The sequence below is a fragment of the Malus domestica genome, chromosome 02, assembly GCF_042453785.1.
Source record: "Malus domestica chromosome 02, GDT2T_hap1".
In the NCBI taxonomy this organism is placed as follows: domain Eukaryota; kingdom Viridiplantae; phylum Streptophyta; class Magnoliopsida; order Rosales; family Rosaceae; genus Malus; species Malus domestica.
Window position 1 is genome coordinate 12,515,337 of NC_091662.1, and position 19,648 is coordinate 12,534,984.

At 34.3% G+C, this 19,648-nt stretch overlaps 1 protein-coding gene and 1 long non-coding RNA gene across 4 annotated transcripts; both read right to left on the reverse strand.

The window, feature by feature from the left end:
• Positions 1–1,292: 1,292 nt before the first annotated feature.
• LOC114820525 (uncharacterized) lies at positions 1,293–8,332 on the reverse strand. The gene is made up of 8 exons (XR_011577223.1): positions 8,160–8,332; positions 8,035–8,066; positions 7,880–7,942; positions 6,470–6,531; positions 5,351–5,455; positions 4,640–5,107; positions 2,443–2,594; positions 1,293–1,590 (listed from the first exon to the last, which is right to left on the reverse strand). It is a non-coding gene; the product is annotated as an uncharacterized lncRNA (long non-coding RNA).
• A 6,589-nt stretch (positions 8,333–14,921) lies between these two features.
• Positions 14,922–19,297, reverse strand: LOC103401961 (vacuolar lysine transporter YPQ1-like). Of its 3 annotated transcripts, none has more exons than XM_070808618.1 (12): positions 18,549–19,297; positions 18,341–18,383; positions 18,069–18,095; positions 17,488–17,586; positions 17,250–17,356; positions 16,969–17,143; positions 16,627–16,728; positions 16,362–16,457; positions 16,129–16,149; positions 15,973–16,031; positions 15,790–15,880; positions 14,922–15,443 (listed from the first exon to the last, which is right to left on the reverse strand). In XM_070808618.1, exons 1-12 carry the CDS (start codon positions 18,770–18,772, stop codon positions 15,357–15,359), a joined length of 1,131 nt encoding a protein of 376 aa, XP_070664719.1. In that variant the 5' UTR covers positions 18,773–19,297; the 3' UTR covers positions 14,922–15,356. The 3 variants fall into 3 exon arrangements, with proteins under 3 accessions (XP_070664719.1, XP_070664721.1, XP_070664726.1); XM_070808620.1 differs by having other exon boundaries at positions 17,488–17,550; positions 18,549–19,021; XM_070808625.1 differs by lacking the exon at positions 16,627–16,728.
• Between the last annotated feature and the right edge of the window lie 351 nt (positions 19,298–19,648).

The following is a 19,648-nucleotide window of genomic DNA, read 5'->3' on the forward strand; positions in this document are numbered from 1 at the left end:
AAACTTAGTAGGAGTTGTTCTAAAATTTTGAGCATTAAGTGGACTTGCATGGATCTGTTAAAGCTTTATTCTATCTTCCATGAATTTGTGTTACTCAAATGTCTATAATTTGTTTAAGTTGCACGAATTGATACTTGGTATATGCGTACATTTTTCTATTACTTGCAATCATTTGGATTTCTCGGTTGATAATTTGTTTTGGGGCTCATAAGGACTACTTAGCATAAATGTGGAATTATTTGTACATATAATGTGGTTGTTGGATGCATGTTTTTGTGTAACAGTGATGAATTCATTGAGGTAATATGCATTCATTGACTAAGTAAAGCTATTCCCAAAGGCGTATTTTCAAAAGTATGATTTAAGTATTGATTTGCAAATTAAGTAACGTCGTATTAGTAATGTCTTACATTTGCAGATGACCTATAAGGTATGTATAGAATCCATGTATTCATTTTAATCTTTAGTTGGATTCATTAAGTCACATTTTTTCTTGTGCTAGTCAATTATCTGATGAAATATATATTGAATATCAAGTTGTTATCAAATAGCATGGCATGGTTTATGCACTGCCTCAGTTGTGAGGATTTCCATCTGCCCGCAAGTGTTGGAAATCACCATGAAAGTAACTGGTATGGTGCATAGATCAGTGTCAAAAACATGTTAATTCATCTTGCTCACAAGTGTTGATTTAATTTGTTTAATGAAGTTTTGGGATATTTTACTTGAACATGTGCCTATTTGGTATTTTCAATTGTGTCTGTTGGCTACAAACATTGCTTGTCTGGTTATTGGTCTAATGAAAGTGATGCATGATTGTTTTGGAGAGGTTATGTTGGTTTTATTAGATGAAGGATATTTGCGTTGGCAGATTTAAGGCTTTGAAGAAGAATAAGATGGACCTGAGATAATATAAAGTAAGACATTTTGGTTTTTGGTTTAAAGTTTTATCTCTTGATCATTATTTGTGTTTCATCTGAATGAGGATCTTAGCATGTGTGATTATGAAGGTTTTGAGTTGTGTCAACCTTACAACCTTGTTAGTTCCATGTAAAGAACTACATTTGACAGAAATTGCAATAAGAACTACATTAGTCTCCAATCTCAAGTATAAATGTGAATATTATATTTTGTAGACCAAGTGGGAGAATGTTGGATTTATCCAATATAAATCAACCTTTAAGTGGTCTACTACATGTAATAGGAATGTAATATTGGAGAATAATGTTGATTGTGATTTGATCTCTTAATTATATCAATCCTATATAAGGTGTCTTATATTGGAAATAGGATTGATGAAATCATTAATTGAATATGATTAAGATACTTGACTTGGAGGCTAAGAAAGTAAGTTAAGGTTTCCTTTATAGATGGAAACCCTAGCTTTTAGCATATATAAAATACCGGTCTCTATAAGCCTTAGAACACACAACATAATGTTTCCCATAGAGTAGTTGTATCCGGCTAAATGTTTGTAGAAGACATTGGTGTTTCCGTGCCCTTCACCCTCCTTACTCGAGTACCATGATTACAACTAGAATCAAGTTGGTCACTCCTTCGTTTGTGTTTTAATTGTATAACCTTATAAGGCTAACAAACACAGCTTAATATTAGAAACGTAAACAAAGTGTTTGAAGGTGCAAAACAATTGGATGGGCAACTGCATAAAAAAATAGCTATAATTAAATTATTTTACACCAAATATTTACCAAGTTAGCGAAAAAAAAAATCTGACAATATATGGTGGGGACCCTTTCAGGCATGAAAATAAAGATATTGGTTTTTTAACCAGAGCTAATCGCCCACTGATGTTTTCTGGACACTAGCAAACAACATAACTGGGGCAGAGCGAAGATATCAATTTTGACTAGCTTAACACACCGATGCTCTCTTTTTTGTTTCCTTGATCAGTAATCTAGGCTCTCATTCACTGTTTTATGCTATCCATTACCCAACCCTAGGCGGAGAACATATTTATATTTATAATTATACTCATGGCCTTGTTGCGTTTATGGAAGTTGCCCCTCTAGTCTTGTTTCAACAAGGCTCTGAATGTCGGACCCAAAAGTTTTACTTTGCAAAATAAATTTCTAGACTTGGTACGCAAGCAAACATGGAGGTCACGAAGTCCTTGGTGAAAGATAGAGGCAAAAGTTTTGTGAAACAGAGTTTACCTAACAATCACATTTCTCTTGCAACATGAGAAATGAATATTTCATGCCGTATATATTTTAACTTTTCTTGTAAAATTGAAATGTAAGTAAGATGGAAGAAAACTATTCCATGTCAATTAACTATGTGCTAAAAATATATTTCATGTCTTAGATCTTAATGCATTTGTAGAATTTCCTCCCCTAACTCGTTGTTACTTAAAGTTAATTTGTTTGTGACATACTTATGTAAATATTGGAGGAAATTAAAGGGTTAATATTCTGTACTTACCAGAAAATTTGGTCACAAGTCCAAGCATATCTTTTTCTCCATCCTCATCAGATGATTATGTTGCAATTCGAAACAAATCTCCTTCTGCATCCTCGGCAGATGATTCGCGTCAAGTTCGTCTCCATATCCATCCTCACCATCTAATTCTCCTTCTGGAGCAATGTCACCAAGCTCAAATCAGAGGACCAATTCATTTCTTAATCTTGTGAGGCTTGTTGGCTGATGTTGGTGATTTGAATTCAGTGTTTTATCTACCCTAATTCTCAAGTCGTTTAAATATATTCTTGCTGCAGATTGAAATCTAGTTGAATTGATTTTATCGAGAATATTATATAAATTTGTGGAATGTTTCATTAATTCTAGGATGTTACCGTGGTTCTAGTTACATATATGCCAAGATTATTCATATGTTGTCAAATTTAATAATAATATTATTATATTAAATTTATTAATTGAATGGAAATTAGAAGTGGAGTCTTTTGGTAAAAATATGTGTCTACTCAAATGAAGAATTGCAACTTTTGACTCTTCATCAATGGTCACATCCTTTCCAAAGAGGTATCTCACATTCTATAAATAGGGAAGCTCACTATAATCACAAAATAACTTTTAATTGTTTACATAATTATACATAGAGTGCACTAAATATTAAAAAGTCTCATTGAGTCCATATAAAAGAATTTTCAACACAATCATGGTTCATAGAGCCTTGTGATTTGGAGTGCTACTATTACAAGGAAGTGGTCGTTGTATCTTAAAAGACATGCGCCGATCAACCATGAGCACCATAATGGGACATAAACTTGTCTTCAGGACAAAGTGTCCGACACTTGCCTCAACCGTATTTTCTAGGTTTTTCTAATCCATTATATCATGTTCATTTAATATTGGTTACCCATATGTATGAATTACTTTGATGTATAATAAGTGCATGAATTATTTCTTGATTCTTTATGTGATTTAATATAGCAATTAGACCCTAATTTTTCCAACATTATATTACACATATATATAATTTTTACTATGAGCAAATTTTTAACCTGTTAAAACCTCCCTCACTCCCGAAAAAATCAATCATACAAATAGAACAACAAAATGCAAATGAATGAAATACGAATAGCACCGTAACCCTCGAGTACTGACGCAACTAGTTTCTTCAATATAAGAGAATAAGCGGCTCTGACTTTAAGCATTAAAAGTTTTTCGTTAAAATTTCCTTAAAAGTTTGGGACTACCAAGAACAAAAGAGCAAAAACAAATTATAGTGGTCACTGAAAATGATATTTTCTTTTTTCCAACTCTTAAAACCTCCGCAACATTGATTCTTGAAGGTTAATATATATATATATATATATATATATATATATATATATATATATTTCAATATTCAAAGAAAATAGTTTTCCAGTTTTTCATTATGCCTAAAGGCAAAAGAAATGCGAAGGGAGCCCAAACTCCGCAAAGAGAGGAGTCTAGGGTTTACCTTGTACAGTGAAGTAGAGTGATGAGAATTTTCTTGTACTAACCAAATGAATTCAGTACCTAGTGTAAGTTAATATTGAAGCTTAATATACTAGCTCATAGAACCAAAATAATAAATCTAATTGTCATTTCAGAATTTTAGTAATTTTCAATTTAACGCAAAGTAACTTTGATCTCGACTACGCTAATAGTTAAGACTAGCAAGGATGCCCGCGCTTTGCTGCGGAAATGAAAATTGTATAACACAGAAATTCTAAAAAAATATTATATATATATATATGTATATACAGTAGACAATACTATTTACATGTGCAAATTTATTTACAACTCTATCAACAATAAGGAACAAAAAAGGTGTCCATGGGAGAAATGAAGTTTATGGTTGTAAATTGTGAAATTCCATACGTGTCACACTTCATCTAGGAAATTGAAACCATAAAGAATAAAGTGATAAACACGCAAAACGGTTCACAATATGAAACCATTGTTTCACTAAATAAGTAGTACCAACAAAATCATGCTTATTTTGCTGCAAAAGAACAAAGTAGAAGAAGGGAAACAAAATATTTATTTGTTATTTTATTTTCTGTGGAAAAAACTTGGAATGAGAATCAACAGTGAAAAGATCATATTTATTTCAAATTTTTAGACACAGAAAAATAGTACAGAAACCAACAATGAAGTTAAGAACGAATAAAACACATGGTACACATACCTGCTTAAACATTCCTCCTTTTGCTCTGCCTGTCTTTGGAGTAGATTAGACTTGGGCATAAATTCAGAAATCAGGTAAGAACGAAACCCAAAAGTAAATTGTTGTTCTTATTATAGAAAAGACAAACAAAATTGTTTCTTAAAATAACAATATGTATATAAGCAAGATCGTGCTTAATTTTCTCTAATTTAAAGAAATGGTATGTGCAATTTAGAACCTGATATAACAAAAGCATAAAAAAGGTCGTATCCAGCGCACAAGGCTCCCGCTTTACACAAAGTCTGGGAAAGGTGAATGTCGGCTAGCCTTACCCACATTTATGGAGAGGCTACTCCCAAGTCTCGAACCCGAGACCTACCGCTCATGGACGAAGACACTTGCCATCATACCAAGTGCGACCTCTTGATATAATAATAATAATTCCAGAACCTGAAGTGCCTTTTGAAAGCTTGGTCCTACTTTGAAAATCTACAAGGGGAAAAATTGTAAACCCAAATTAAAGCTTCTTCTCTTACCGAAGAAAAATGGAAACTTTATATGGAAAAAAAATTGAAATTCTGCGTAATTAAAAGTGGATCAAAACTAAATAGATTATCTTAAAGCGTAGGAGATCGTTGTTAGAATTTGAAAACAATTGATACTTAATTTTAAAACACAGACTTAATCAATTGATTTATATTTAAACGGAAAGAAAGTAGTGGTCAGTTTTACCTATCATTTGTTTAGTGTCGCTCAATTTCCAATTTGTATTAAAAGCTTGAATTTTTACTTTCCTTCCAGTCCCCTGTGCATAATAGTCTAGTAGCTCTTGTTTACCTACAACAAATTGAAAACCATTTGGGGAAAATAACTAAGCCTTTAGTTTTTGGATTCTTGGTAGGCAAAGCAAGAAATTTACACACAACAAAACTATTAAAACTTTAAAATCCAATTCCCAAATTAGGTTCTCGACTGGCTAATGATCATATTAGATGTAAATTATCATCCCGAACATTGTAATGCTTGATTTTTTTTTTTTTTTTTTTTGTTTGGGGACATTCTAGTTAATCATTAATTAACTGAAGAATACAATTCATAGAACAATAATTAGCAGATAAAACTAAAGGGAACAAAATACCAAAATTTGCAGTTAACAACATAGAGCTAAGTGAAAAATACAAAAAATAAGGATAGGAAGGCAACCAAAATGTGACTCTTACCTGGGTTTGGTTACGCTTCTATCAAGTGCTGCCCTTAACTAATGAAATAAGCAATCTCTTCACGTAGCACATTTAGTCATCAATCCCTTACACACACACACACACACACACACACACCCACACAGAGACAAAGATATTATGTATTACATTCTAATTTTTCTTTACCTACATTTTCATTCTATTTCTTTATGTGTAAACTTACACTAATTCTCCATAATTTTCAGTCAATTCCATTGTAATTAAAATAAATATTGAGTATATACACACTTATAAACACACAAAATTCAGTTTTCCATGCGAAAGCACATACGTCAAATCAATGTTCCTACTGTATTCATTTAATCAAATGATGCATCAAATATAATAATTAAATTATATCTCTAATTTATAACCTTTTGATTTCGCTTCATCTACAGCTAAAACCAAAATTTAGACAGTCCCCAATATAATTCTGTCAAATAGTAGATAGCAACACCATTTAAAAGTCATATTGGGTGTCCACACCCACACTTATACTTTACAAATAAATTTGAACTTTGAATCACTTGGGCTTCAAAAATATTTGCACATAAATTCGAAAGAAGATGAATAAATTAAAGAAAAATCATATCTACTCGCAATTCAGACTGACCTAGAGTTGCTATCGAGCTCTGCCGAAGACAACTCTGCACTGTTGACAAAGTCTAGAACAACCTGGAAATTTAAAGAGATCAAATTTAAAGCCAAATAAGCAATCATTTACTGAAAATCTTCACAAAAAAAGTGCTAGTTTCACAAATAAATGAAACCCATATTAAATTTCTTAATAAAAACTAAGAACTTCAAACCTTAAGAAAACCCATGAATCCAACCATATAAAATAAGCAAACTTTCGCACTGGCAAACCATTCATAAACCAAAAATGATATCTTAAACAAAACACATAAATCCAACTCAAAAAAGCTCAAATTTAAAAAAACCAACACAAACAAAATATCAAACATGGTTCATTGTCTCTCTTTTCATTTTAAATCACATAGTGTTGCCCAATATATTATCGTATTAACATTTCATATACTCATGCATTAGATAAAAAATTATATCTATGTTAAAATTACATGGACTGCTTTATCATGGTTTAAGAAAGCAACCACAAATCATAGTATCTACATGTTCCTCAAATTATTTAAAATACTAAAACAAAACCCTCACTTCTCACTACATGTTTAAGATATATGAACCCATACAAACCTCTTCACCATTCACCAATACCATTTGTGCTAAAAAACCAAAAGAAAAAAAAAATCATTAAATAAGATGGCCACTAACCAAAGCATCCTTTGAACAAATTAAGAAATTCAAATAAAATTAAACACCCAGAAAAAAAGAAACACAAAAAAGATATGCTTGAATTGTCAAGGAAATCAAGATACTAATAAATATAAAGATAAGTTTGAATTGTTAATCAAATAAAAAAATAAAAAAATAAGACAAAGCATTGCCAAACGTTGATTATGTCTGATGAGTTAATGCTATGTGATTGCCCTGGATTAGTCTTTCCATCCTTTTCAAGCCATGAGATGATCGGTTCTGGTGTATTACCAAGAATATGGAGGCTACGCTAATAGTGGCTAATTGAGTTCCAAGACATGTTATTGAAGCGGTTTGCAGGATTGATCCGCCCAAACCCAAATCCTATGAAATTGACAACGAAGAAACAGAGAATAAAAGGAAAAATGTATTATAGCATACTATGTCCTGCTTCATACATATTTAATCCTTCAATTAAACACACATTTCCTTTTCATCAAAATTAGCATGAATATAATAGTGCTTCCAGCAGAAAATAAAAGGAAAAAATGACAACCGAAAAAAATTGACAACCCAACACATATAAGTTTAGAACAGGGCAAACAATGACAACCCAACAAAACCAAAGATTTAATTAAATGAAGCATAATTCAGTTTAAATCTCATAATTTATTTATTTCATTTTCTGATCAATCAAACAAACCATCATCGGAGAAAGAACCAACACCAAAAAAAAAAAAAAGTTAAATACCTTGATCGCAAACAGCTTGCAAGGTTGCAGACAGAAAGGCCAAAATTCAAACAACTTCTTTTGCTGAAACCAAATATGAAAGCAGATCAGAAAGGCAGACCCAAAGCACGAAAAACGAATCAAACAACATACAATCAGAAAAGCAGAAAACTCACCAAAAAACCTTAGATCGCATCGATAACTTTTCCTGGAACCAAAAATCAAACCGCATCGCAAAGCCACACCCAAACAACGAAAAAAAAATTGAAATTAGACACGGCAAGAACTGCAAAAAACTCACCAGAGATCGATAGTTTTCCGAGAAGAAAACGGCCGTGAAAAATCGGCGAGACAAAGACGCGAAGGACGGATAGCGAGAACAACGAAGGCGTGGGAGAGAGAAAAAACCTAGGCTCCAAAATAAGGAAGGGCTGAAAATAGTGAGAGAGAGAGAAGGGAACCCAAAGAAAAGGCAGAGTAGAAATGGAGCGGAAGAACCACCGATGACAGACGCGTGGTCTCCAAGGGCAGAATCGTCATTGTACTGTAGAAAAGCTAAAAGATACTGCTGATGAGAAAAAATTTGGAGGGCATTTCCGCCATTTTACTGTTCAAAAAACAGTGCATCCGAGAGTTTGGGTTTTAGTATATGTATAATATAATATATAGTCACCCAAATGCGTGGGCAACTGACACGAACACTGCTCATATACCAATGCATAAATTACAAAAGAGAAAAATCCAGTCCCTAATAAAGCTGGAGGTGTTATGAATTTTCCTAGTTTAAGTGTGATGGTATAAGTTTTAGATTATATTTGATTCTAGTTATTCTTTTTTATGTGGACTTGTATTCCTTGGGGATGAAGAATTTTTTTCTCCTTTTTACTACTATAAATAAATATATTACGTAAAAGGAATAATATATCCTCAACACAATTCCCCTATAATTCTATAAACATATCTCTCGTCTCCCTTTCTCCCCTTGCCCCCAACCCTCTCTCATTTGGCAAAAGATAGCTAATCACATCCAATTATTGAAATCGACCAAAACAAAAATAGGATATAAAGTTGAGCCACTATTACAGTACAATTACACACTTCCATTCGTGATATACCTACCAAACATATTAGACTTACTATCTTTCCTATTGTCAAATATCTCCTAAGATCACCTTGGAAAGAAAGTAATTAGGTGATGAAAATGGCTTTCCATGGTAAATAAATTAAAAGAGCAATCATCAATGTAAGACTATAGCCACATAAACTTGCACTATATTGTTACTATCAACGATGGAGAAGGCTTCAAGTCCACTACTGCTTCTGCTTTACCTGACGTATAATCGCTCGCAGTATTCTCAAATTCCAAACTTACAATGAACTCATGCACCCAAGAAATAAATTATAAAAAAAAAAAATTCCTAGTTCGAAAATATTAAAATACAAAGTTTGATCATTCACTCAAACAAGAAGAGCTAATCCTGTAGTAAACTAAATCAAAAACCAATCAAGTAATAAACAAAATACAATGATTTCAGAGTTCCTCTAATATAAGAGTACCTCTCAAACAACGGAAGTTTTATTGATTATCAACAAAAACAAAAGAACTCACAAACACAAAGTGTTCTCAAGTATACAAACTGATGCCCCTTTAAAAACTCTCACACACAAAACTCTATCCTACATCCATCTATTTATACTAATAGATGTCAAAGTCCCTAGAATATAGGAAACCAAATCCTATACTAAAACCAAATCCCAAACCAACTAGGAAACACAAATCCAAATATCTTGCGTCCAAGATATCATAATCCTTGTTTTAGTTTAGGCATGTTGATTTAATGTCAAATCCAACAATCTCCACATTGGCATGAAATCCATAACGAGGCATCAAACAACTTCCATTGCTTCACTATATCGCAAGATCAAACTTGCTTCAAATGCATCAAATCTAAGCAGTGCTTGAACTTAGTTGTATTAACCACCTTTGTCAACATGTCAGCTGGATTATCTTCTGTAGCAACCTTTTTTTAGACGAATCTCACCTTCAGCTACCACTTCTCTCACAAAATGATATCGCACATCAATGTGCTTAGTCCTAGCTTGATGTACATGATATCTGGCCAAATAAATGGCACTTTGGCTGTCACAATATACATCCAACTTGTGTTGTTCTACACCTAAATCTCCTAACAACCCCAGGAGTCCACAGTGCTTCTTTGATTGCTTTAGCGATCGCTATGTATTCTGCTTATGTGATTGATCGTGCCACCATTGGTTGTAATATTTATCTCCAGCATATATGACCCTTTGCCATAGTAAACACATACTCAGTCGTCGATCTCTCTTGTTTAAGTCTCTAGCAAAGTCTGAGTCCACATATTCAGCTGAGAACTTATCAATTCCTTTATCACATCTTTCAAAACAAATACCTTTGTCCCTCGTTCCATGTAAATACCTTAGTATCCACTTAGCAGCATTCCAATGCTCTCTTCCAGGATTATGGATGAATCTACTAATAATTCCAGCTACATGTGCTATATTAGGACAAGTACACACCATAGCATACATTAATCTTCCAACCAAATTAGCATATGGAATACCATCCATCTTCATTAGTTTTGAGACATTGTTGACTGCTCAACTTGAAGTGAGCACCTAATGGAGTTTCTACAGGCTTAGTGTCTTTTGTTACTCTAAACTTTTGTAACAACATCTCAAGATATTGCTTCTGGGACAAACACACCAACCCTTTTTGTCTATCCCTGTGATCTCCATTCCCAATATTTTTTTGGCTTCACCGAGATCCTTCATTTCGAACTCCCTTCTCATTTGCTCCTTCAACTTTTCTATCTCTGAAATATTGCTTGAAGCTATGAGCATGTCGTCCACATAGATTAACAAGTACAAGAACAAACCATCTTTCAACTTCTTATGATAAACACAGTGATCATAGTGACTTCTTGTATAGTCTTGACCCTTCATAAACTTGTCAAATCTCAAATATCACTGCATGGGTGACTACTTCAAACCATAAAAAGATTTTCTGAGCTTACAAACCAATTTTTCTTTGCCCTTCACTTGATACCTTTCGGGTTGGTCTCATATAAATCTCTTCATCCAAATTACCATGAAAGAATGCGGTCTTCACATCTAGTTGTACCAATTCAAGGTTGAATTGTGCAACTAGGGCAAGCAATATTCGAATGGATGAGTGTTTAACCACATGAGAAAAAAAATTCATTGTAATTTGTTCCCTCATTTTGAGTATATCTTTAGCCACTAGCCTACCTTTAAATCTTACCAAGCTCTTGTCATCCACTCCATCCTTTTTTGCATAAACCCATTTGCAGCCAATTGCTTTCCTTCCTCTAGGCAACTCTACTAATTCCCAAGTCTTATTCTTGTGAAGGGAGAACATTTCATCGTCCATTGCATCATGCCATTTACTCTCTTCTTCACTATTTACTGCTTCTTCAAAATTAGTGGGAATTTCAGCCTCAATTATTGGCAATGCATATACCATGCAGGCCATGCAATCTTTATATCTCGCAGGTAGGGATATGTCTCTTTTTCCCTTCCTTTTGGCTATGAAATCATCTTGTATCTTTAGTTATTCTGATGGTGTTTCTTCTTCGTGATCACTATCTTCATGTTCAAGTTGATCACCTTGTCTTTGTTCTTCCACAACTTCCTTATTTGGTTGTGAATTCACAATTACTTGTTCCCCAAGCTCCACCATCTGAACATTTTCCTTCAATTTCATGTGACTTTCATCGAATGTCACATCTCTACTTACTATAATCTTGTTCAACTCGAGACACCAAAGTCTGAAACCTTTCACACCATTATTGAATCTCATAAAGATAGCTTTCTTGGCTCATGGATCCAGTTTGTTTCCTTCACATGAAAGTAGGCATTGCATCCAAACACTTGTAGCTTATTGTAGTCTTGATCTGATTCTCCATACCACACTTCAATGGGTGTTCTACCCTCTAATGTTGTTGATAATAGTCAATTAAGCGCATGACATGCATAGCTCAAAGCTTCTACCCAAAATCTCTTTGGTAGCTTAGCTTAAGATAGCATGCAATGAACTTTCTCAAGCAAGGTCCTATTTAGTCCATCTGTAATCCCATTCTGCTGTGGAGTATGTCTAACACTGAAATGTCAAGTAATCTCTTCCTTTTTACACACTTTGAAGAAATGATCAGAGGTATATTCCCTTCCATTGTCACTTCTCAGTATATTAATCTTATTTCCATTCTTGTTATCCACCATGTTCTTCCATTCCAGGAAGATGTCAAGAACCTTGTCCTTTCGTTTCATCATATATATCCATGAGCTACGAGAGTAGTCATCAATAGAAGATATAAACCATCATTTTTCCACCTAAAGAAGCATTCTTTGCATGCCCCCAAACATCAGAATGAACATAGTCCAAAATCCATTTCGTTTGATTAATAGCTGAGCCAAATTTCACCTTTGTTTGTTTGCCAAGAACGCAGTGCCCATAGAACTTTATCTTTCCTGTTTTTGCTTCTTTTAAACACCCTTGCTTGATCAATCCTTGTAATGCTTTCCTTCCTACATGTCCTAACCTCATGTGCCATAATGCAGACAAGTCACTTTTATCACTTTGCACTTCATCAGCTATCATAGCCACTCCATTTTCCAAAGTCTTTCCTTGTAGCATATAAAGTAAGCCATTTCGAGGCCCTTTCATTATGACAAGTGCTCCTTTAGTAACTTTGAGCACATTGTTATTGGAGTAAAACTTGTAGCCTTGTGACTCGAGAGTGCCTAGTGAGATCAAATTTTTCTTCAGATTTGGGACGTACCTTACACCATGCAATTCTCGAATTACACCATCATGATGCTTGATCCTGATGCTTCCTATCCTTGAGATGCAGTCGATTCTCTGCACTATTCTTCATATATTTTGTCTCCAATATAGCCCACAATTCATTCATGGAAGTTATGTTCATCACACCATACTTATGTTGCTTTCCACTACTACAACAGGGCCTTATAGTGTCAGTAGGTGGCATCGGTTTAATATAATATAGTGGCGGACAAGACAGTTGCGACACTAACTGAACATGACGTCGGATTTATTGTCCCTTATAAGCGTCATAAAATGTTTACGTCGCTTTTAAACCGAAGTAAACATTTAATGTATCTTATAACCGACAAATATTTTAATAATTTTTAAATACTGGTGTCGCTTTAAACAAAATAATGTCGCTTTTCAGCGACACAAAGTATTGCTTTTAAATATTTTAAAGCCTGCGTCAGTTCTGAGCAACATAGATTTTAGTTTTTTTTAAATATTTTGAAACCCGGTGTCGGTTGCAGTTGACACTAATAATATTTTTAAATATTTTAAAACCTGGTGTCATTTTGTTATCTACCAAATTCATATATACTTAAGTTATAAAATTTTAAAAAGGCAGGTCACTAAACTTTTGCAAAATTTCAAACATTTTGAAATTTGAAATTTTCACACCACTCCCACACAAAATGCTAAATATAAAGGAAGAGAACACAGCCCCTTCAGTAAAGCAGCTTCTTCTTTACTCCTTCTTTGCAGCCACAACATGTTATTAGAAGCCCTTTTAGGATCATGGGAACCAATTTCATTGCTCTGATACGTAGCATCTACTGTGTTCTGTAAATAATTCGGAGCCCTGGGTTGTTCCCCTTTAAAACTTTTGACTTCGCCATCTTTATCAAACATATTTGAATGAGTAATTGATCCAAAACCACCATGATTGATCTGTTCAACAACAATATAGATGGTCAAAGTTAAAGATGATGAATTGTAACCATTAGGCTCACGATTAATTTTTGGGAAGATGCCATCATTAGTGTTGTTTCAAAGCAGCTCCTTGATCACGACGGAGGTCGTCGATCCCGAGTTTCAGAATTTGCGCAGGGCTGCCGAGTTGAGGTAGAGGACTGTCATTGGGAGCGCCGAGGGAGTCGTGGAAGAGACGGAAACGGCATTGTCTCGTATTGAAGGCGAGGCCAAGGAGGAAAGTGTGGCGGAGGGCGGCTCGGCGAGTAAGCAAATGAGCGAGCCCAATGGGAACACGATCCCGAAATTGCAGATCGTCGAGTCATTGGATTAGAAACGGCTCATGGTCGAAGATCCAAATTGTGAGTCCTCTTGCTTTTCCCTCGTGCAATTTCCGTGTACAAATTCTTCAAATTTTGATATTTATTTTGGCTTCTTCTCTCAGATGTATTTTCAATGGACAATTCACCTGGCAATTTGTCTCTTCATGAATTGCAGTGGACAAGTCAATCGACTTCTCTTCATGAATTGCCAAAATTCTTCAAAATCTGTCTCTACAATTTCTATGTGCAGTACTTCATGGACAAGTCAATCGACATCTCTTCATGAAATATTTTTATTATTATTAACAAAGGTGGTGTCGGTTAAGACCGTCACTAGTTTGCATATTTTATTTATTTAATTGTTATCTGATGTCGCTTTAACCGATGTAATGTTGAAGTATACGTCGCTTTAAACCAACGTCAACATCAGTGTCGCTTTCAACCGACGGTAGCAATGGTGTCACTATTCCAATCCAACATTACATTGTTTTATGTCAGATTTTTGTCAAATTTCAGACAGAAATCGGATTTCTTGTCGGTTTGTGGTTCGTCGGTGATAGCCTATATTCTAGTAGTGTTTCCAATAGCTGAATTGTAGAACATATGCATGAGCATTCAATCTTTCCCATTCTTCTTTTTCTTCGAAAACGGCATTTCTTCTAACACAACAACCAAACCTTGTTGTATCAGGACATCTCGAACCTCACATTGCCATATAAAAAGTTGTTCGTTCCATCAAATTTCTCAATTTCAAACCTAGCACTCTGAACCATCATCTTGGTTCCACTAGTGCTAGACTTTACTTCAACATCATCACCACTGATACAATCACTAGTCTTCGTCATTGCTTAATAGTCACAACCCACGTAAGAACCTAAGCTCTTGATACCACTTGTTGTAAGCTAAACAAAAAACCAATCAAGTAATAAACAAAACATAATGATTTCAGAATTCCTCCAATATTGGAGTACCTCTCTAACAACGGAAGCTTTATTGATTACTAACAAATACAAGAGAACTCACAAACACAAAGTGTTCTCAAGTATACAAATTTATGCCTCTCAAAAACTCTTACACACAAAACTATATCCCACATCCATCTATTTATACTAATAGATGTCATAGGTTTACACAAAGTCCTTAGAATATAGGAAACCAAATCCTATACTAAAACCAAATCTCAAACCAACTAGGAAACACAAATCTAAATATCTTGCGTCCTGATTCTTGTTTTAGTTTAGGCGTGTTGATTTAATACCAAATCCAACAGACCCTAGCGATAGTATATAGGGAGATGGAAAGATTAATTATGGTGCTCTAGATTTGGATTTGATTTCAGCATACATGCATGCAAATGTGCTTTCAAGAAGCTACACCATTATTTGCTTCCTTGGTACGTGTAGTCTTCTTCACCTCTTGTAGTCCCTTTCCTCCAGTGTTTATAGTAGATGTACTGCAAAATTATCTGTTGTTATGCTTGTTAAGGCATATCAATAAAATCATAAGTATCATACGTACTTATAGTTACCGATCACATTATTGATCATATTTTTAATCATATTTCTCACATTTCACTTATGTTATGTGTGAACAAAGTAATCTGTAAATCTAGTAAGTATAGTAATTACTAAATGCAATGTTAGGACTATTTTAATATGGGTTATTTGTATCATGTTTATCACACACCTCACGTTTCACTTAAGTTAAAAGATATGCTAAAACAGTGATCTGTGAATGCTGTAGGTGTAGTAATTGTTAAATATTTACTAAATGTGTATATATATATATGCAGGAGGACTAGCAAAGGATACAAATAAGTCAAGTACTACGCAAACTGCAGCATCGAGCAACCATGACATGTTGGCCGTAATGTTATCCCAGTCGGTGGTTCTTACAAGTATGCTGCAAATTTTGGAATATTAAAAAAAATTAATTAAGAAGCATGAGGAAAGTAGAGATAGGAAGATAGTGTAGTAGAGACATTGTAAACTAACCTTCCCACATAAGTGACATTTGCGATCAGTGCAAAGACGAACATTAGAGGATTCAAGCCCTGTATATACATAACCAATAGTTTTAAACTGTTCGATTATATACATGATCATATTTAATTGAATTTATTAGAAAGGAATCAAAGAGTAAAGAACTACCTCCACACTTCCTCTTTTAATCTGGCCAATGTAAATCACACCGCGATTAAGTTAGGAACGTCCAAAATAAAATCGATAAATAAGGTAAAATAAACGTTTTGATAGTGACAGAGATATGAATGAATAAAGTATAGTAATTAAGAGGATATACTTCAGCTATTCCTATTAATTCAACGGCTAAGGATAACTCTGAAGTTAATTAGTAAAATATATATATATATATATACACGTACATTTAAACAAATCTGAGGGAGTCGACCACCCATGTATATAGCAGCCATTAGCCAGCCCAGCCATTGACCCAAGGCACTATGCTCAACTGAGTGTTCCTGTACAGACACTAGTATCAGCAAATGATTATTCTGGAGGAAAAATGTTATTTTCTCAGATTGTAGGACAACATAACCCTGTGAATCTAGACCATTGATCATGTTGTTTTTTTTTCCTTTTTGCATCAGCGGTATTAATAGATATAGTTTGTGTGACAACCAATCATACCTGCAAGAGTTTCCTCCCAGTAACTCCCAGGTATACTTGTGCCAAACCCTTTGTTTGTGAAGGCAAGTTAAGTGATGTAGCTAGAAATGTTCCGTAACCAACCTGGAATTATTTTACCCAAAGTGGTGATTAAATCAAAATGATATAGTAGAACAAAACACTTGTTAACTAACTATGTTACGATTTTTAAAAGAATAGAACTACAAATATACGCCTAATATTCTCCCAAATCTTCGTTACTAATTGATGTGACATAAACATAACAATTAATTATTAAACATGCACAATTTTAGGCAATTTACAAAATGATCTTAAGTAGGAAATTAGATTTTCGAGGCTCACCAATCTTGGGATTGACCTAGACTGGGTAACAGAGTTCTTGTTGGATGTAACCGGAGCTGACTCGTCCTCAGAAGACGAGTCACTGTCTATTGTCATTGCAGAAGGACCACTTCTAGCTGCTCTCATATACGTTCGAAAAGGCGGAGTTCCACTGCCAGCCATTGATCTTGCTGACCTGTAAAAAGTATGTGACAAGAAACTCGTTTTATCAATCAAGTTAAGAAGATACATCCTAAATATGGAACATAAATATGTAGAAGTTGTAGGAGGAGGTTACGTACGTGTAGTAGAACTCCCTTTTAGGAGTGGCTTTGGGTGAAGCAGTTGGTATTGGAATGCTTGAATCAGCCAACTTAGGATTCAATGGTTTTTTGTTCTCTTCTTCATCCTAATTACATGTTAATTAATTGATCATTAGACCCTCGTATTATCCAGCCAGCTTCAGTTAATAACAATTATTCAGAAAATAATTGATAGATTGAGAGGCGAAAAACCAAAATTGAAATGAAAATGTTGTACCTTCTGTCTGGGCGTGATATTTCGGCATTTCCACCATGCATAGATGTAGTCATAGTACACACTCTGCAATACTAATACTATAGTACTTGCTGTGTAGAGCTATTAATTAAAGAAAAACAAAAGAAAACATATGATAAATTAAAGCTTATAAAATGATATTTCTAATTTAAGCTACAGTAAATTACTCACAAATTAAATGATATTACTAATTTAAGCTACATATGATAAACTAATCATAACAAACAAAGTAATTCAGCACTTTCTTCATAAATTAAATTTATTACTCACAAAATTTTAAAAAATTAATGGACCCTACTTAGTGGCTAGTGACTCCCTAAATTGATGGCATCCTTTAGACCTAAATTGATGGGAATAATTTGAACAAATTTTAGATTCAAAAAGCCAAGTCTTACTATAGATTCGGACATGGCCTAAATTATCGTGCATTTAGTGTTTATCATTTCTTCCTACAACTGCAATTACCAAAAGAAGCAAAGATATATGGAAACATAACACAGTTTAATATTTTTTTAAATTATAATTAGAAACGTAATACAAAGTTTTTGAAGGGGCAAATTTACCAGAGCGGTGTACAACTGGGTCGGCAACTGCATGAAAAAATAGCTATCATTAAAATATTTAACACCAGAAATTTGCCAAAGCTACAAAAAAAAAAAAAAAAAAAAATCTGACAATATATATATATGGTGGAGACCCATCATGCATGAAAATAAAGATAGTGGCTTTAACCACAGCCAATCACCTGCTGATGGTTTTCTGGACCACCAGACTAACAAACAACATAACTATGGCAAAGAGAAAGACAATAGCAATATTGACTGGGTTAACTCACCGTTGCTGGTTCCAGAAAACAACCCAACAAATTAAACACATCCCTGCATGAAAACCAAAAATAATAATTAATTAATTAATCAACTTTCAATAACATTACACAACTTTAAATCCTTTTTTTTCTATTCAGGGACGAAGGAGAATATTGGAGAGCTGAGAAGAGAAATATTACTAGACTTCTTAGTCTAATCGTGGGTCAGAATACTAACCCGGCGACCCAGGTGCAGAGGAAGGCGAGGGAAACACCGTGGCTGGACTTGGTGTGAAAGTTTGTGATGATTTGAGGAATTTCAGCCACACCCCAACACACTAAGCTGATCAGACCCGAAGCAAACGAGATGTCATCGTTTAGGTTGCAAAGGCAGTCCTTGAAATATTTCTGAACCCAACGCACACAGGGTTTGTTCTCCGCCACACAATAAGAGAGCGTCATTCTCTCCGGACGCCCCTGAGTGGCAGCTGAGTTTTGTTTTGTAGGTGGTTTTGCAATTGGCAGAGCTTATGAAGGTGGTTTTAAGAGAGAGAGGGAGGCAGCAATACTTATGAAGTGAATGACACAACAGAAGGCGACATATTACAGAGGAAGGGATGACTTATATAGAAGCCTAAAGTATCTCCGAAGTCTTCCTTTTTTAGGTCAAAATGTAATTATGTAAAATAGGGCAACGCTAAACATGTGGCGTGCCTATTTTTTAGCCTGATGTACTCAGAAGAAGTGTATGTGTCTGTTTGTTGGAGTAAAAGAATAAACTTGGTGCACAGGCTGGGGTGTGTGTGGTGGTGAGCATATTCTATAATACCATGATGCTTTTTTTATTTCCATAGGAAAATAATATCGATAAAACAGATCCTCTGGGGTCTGAAATGTTCATACTGGTAAAGTGTTTCTGTACAAGCGTTTCTTTTAAGTGAGTAGTTCAAATGGACAAAACCATTACGCAAAAGTGTTTTTGAAAAAGGCTCGAATTCTTCTTTATGCTTCTAGCGCTTAGACTAAAATGTTTTTATAGAATTTTTTATTAAAAACAAATTTTTTTTAAGCGATTTGTGGAAAAGTAGTGAACTGCACCCTTAAAAAAACACATAGCAAATGTTATTTGCATATAAGGTTGTAAAAGACGCTAGGCGTTAGTCAGGCCGTAGACTGAAGTCTAACACTTAGGTGGCTGGGCAGGAACCTAGGCCGACTAAGCAAATTTAAGTATATTTATTATATATTGTGTAATAAGTGCTTATTTATACTAAAAAATACATATTGCCTTGGGATAAATAACTTGAAAAATATAATGACATATAAATTATAAGGTAT

Excerpts from the sequence above, each read along its gene's own strand:
- LOC103401961 (XM_070808618.1), bottom strand. The coding sequence starts at position 18,772 with ATGACGCTCTCTTATTGTGTGGCGGAGAACAAACCCTGTGTGCGTTGG. Across the intron at positions 18,384-18,548 it reads CTCTGCACCTGGGTCGCCGG|GGATGTGTTTAATTTGTTGG; the intron begins GTTAGTATTCTG and ends GTTTTCATGCAG. Across the intron at positions 16,032-16,128 it reads TTAAAAGAGGAAGTGTGGAG|GGCTTGAATCCTCTAATGTT; the intron begins GTAGTTCTTTAC and ends ATGTATATACAG.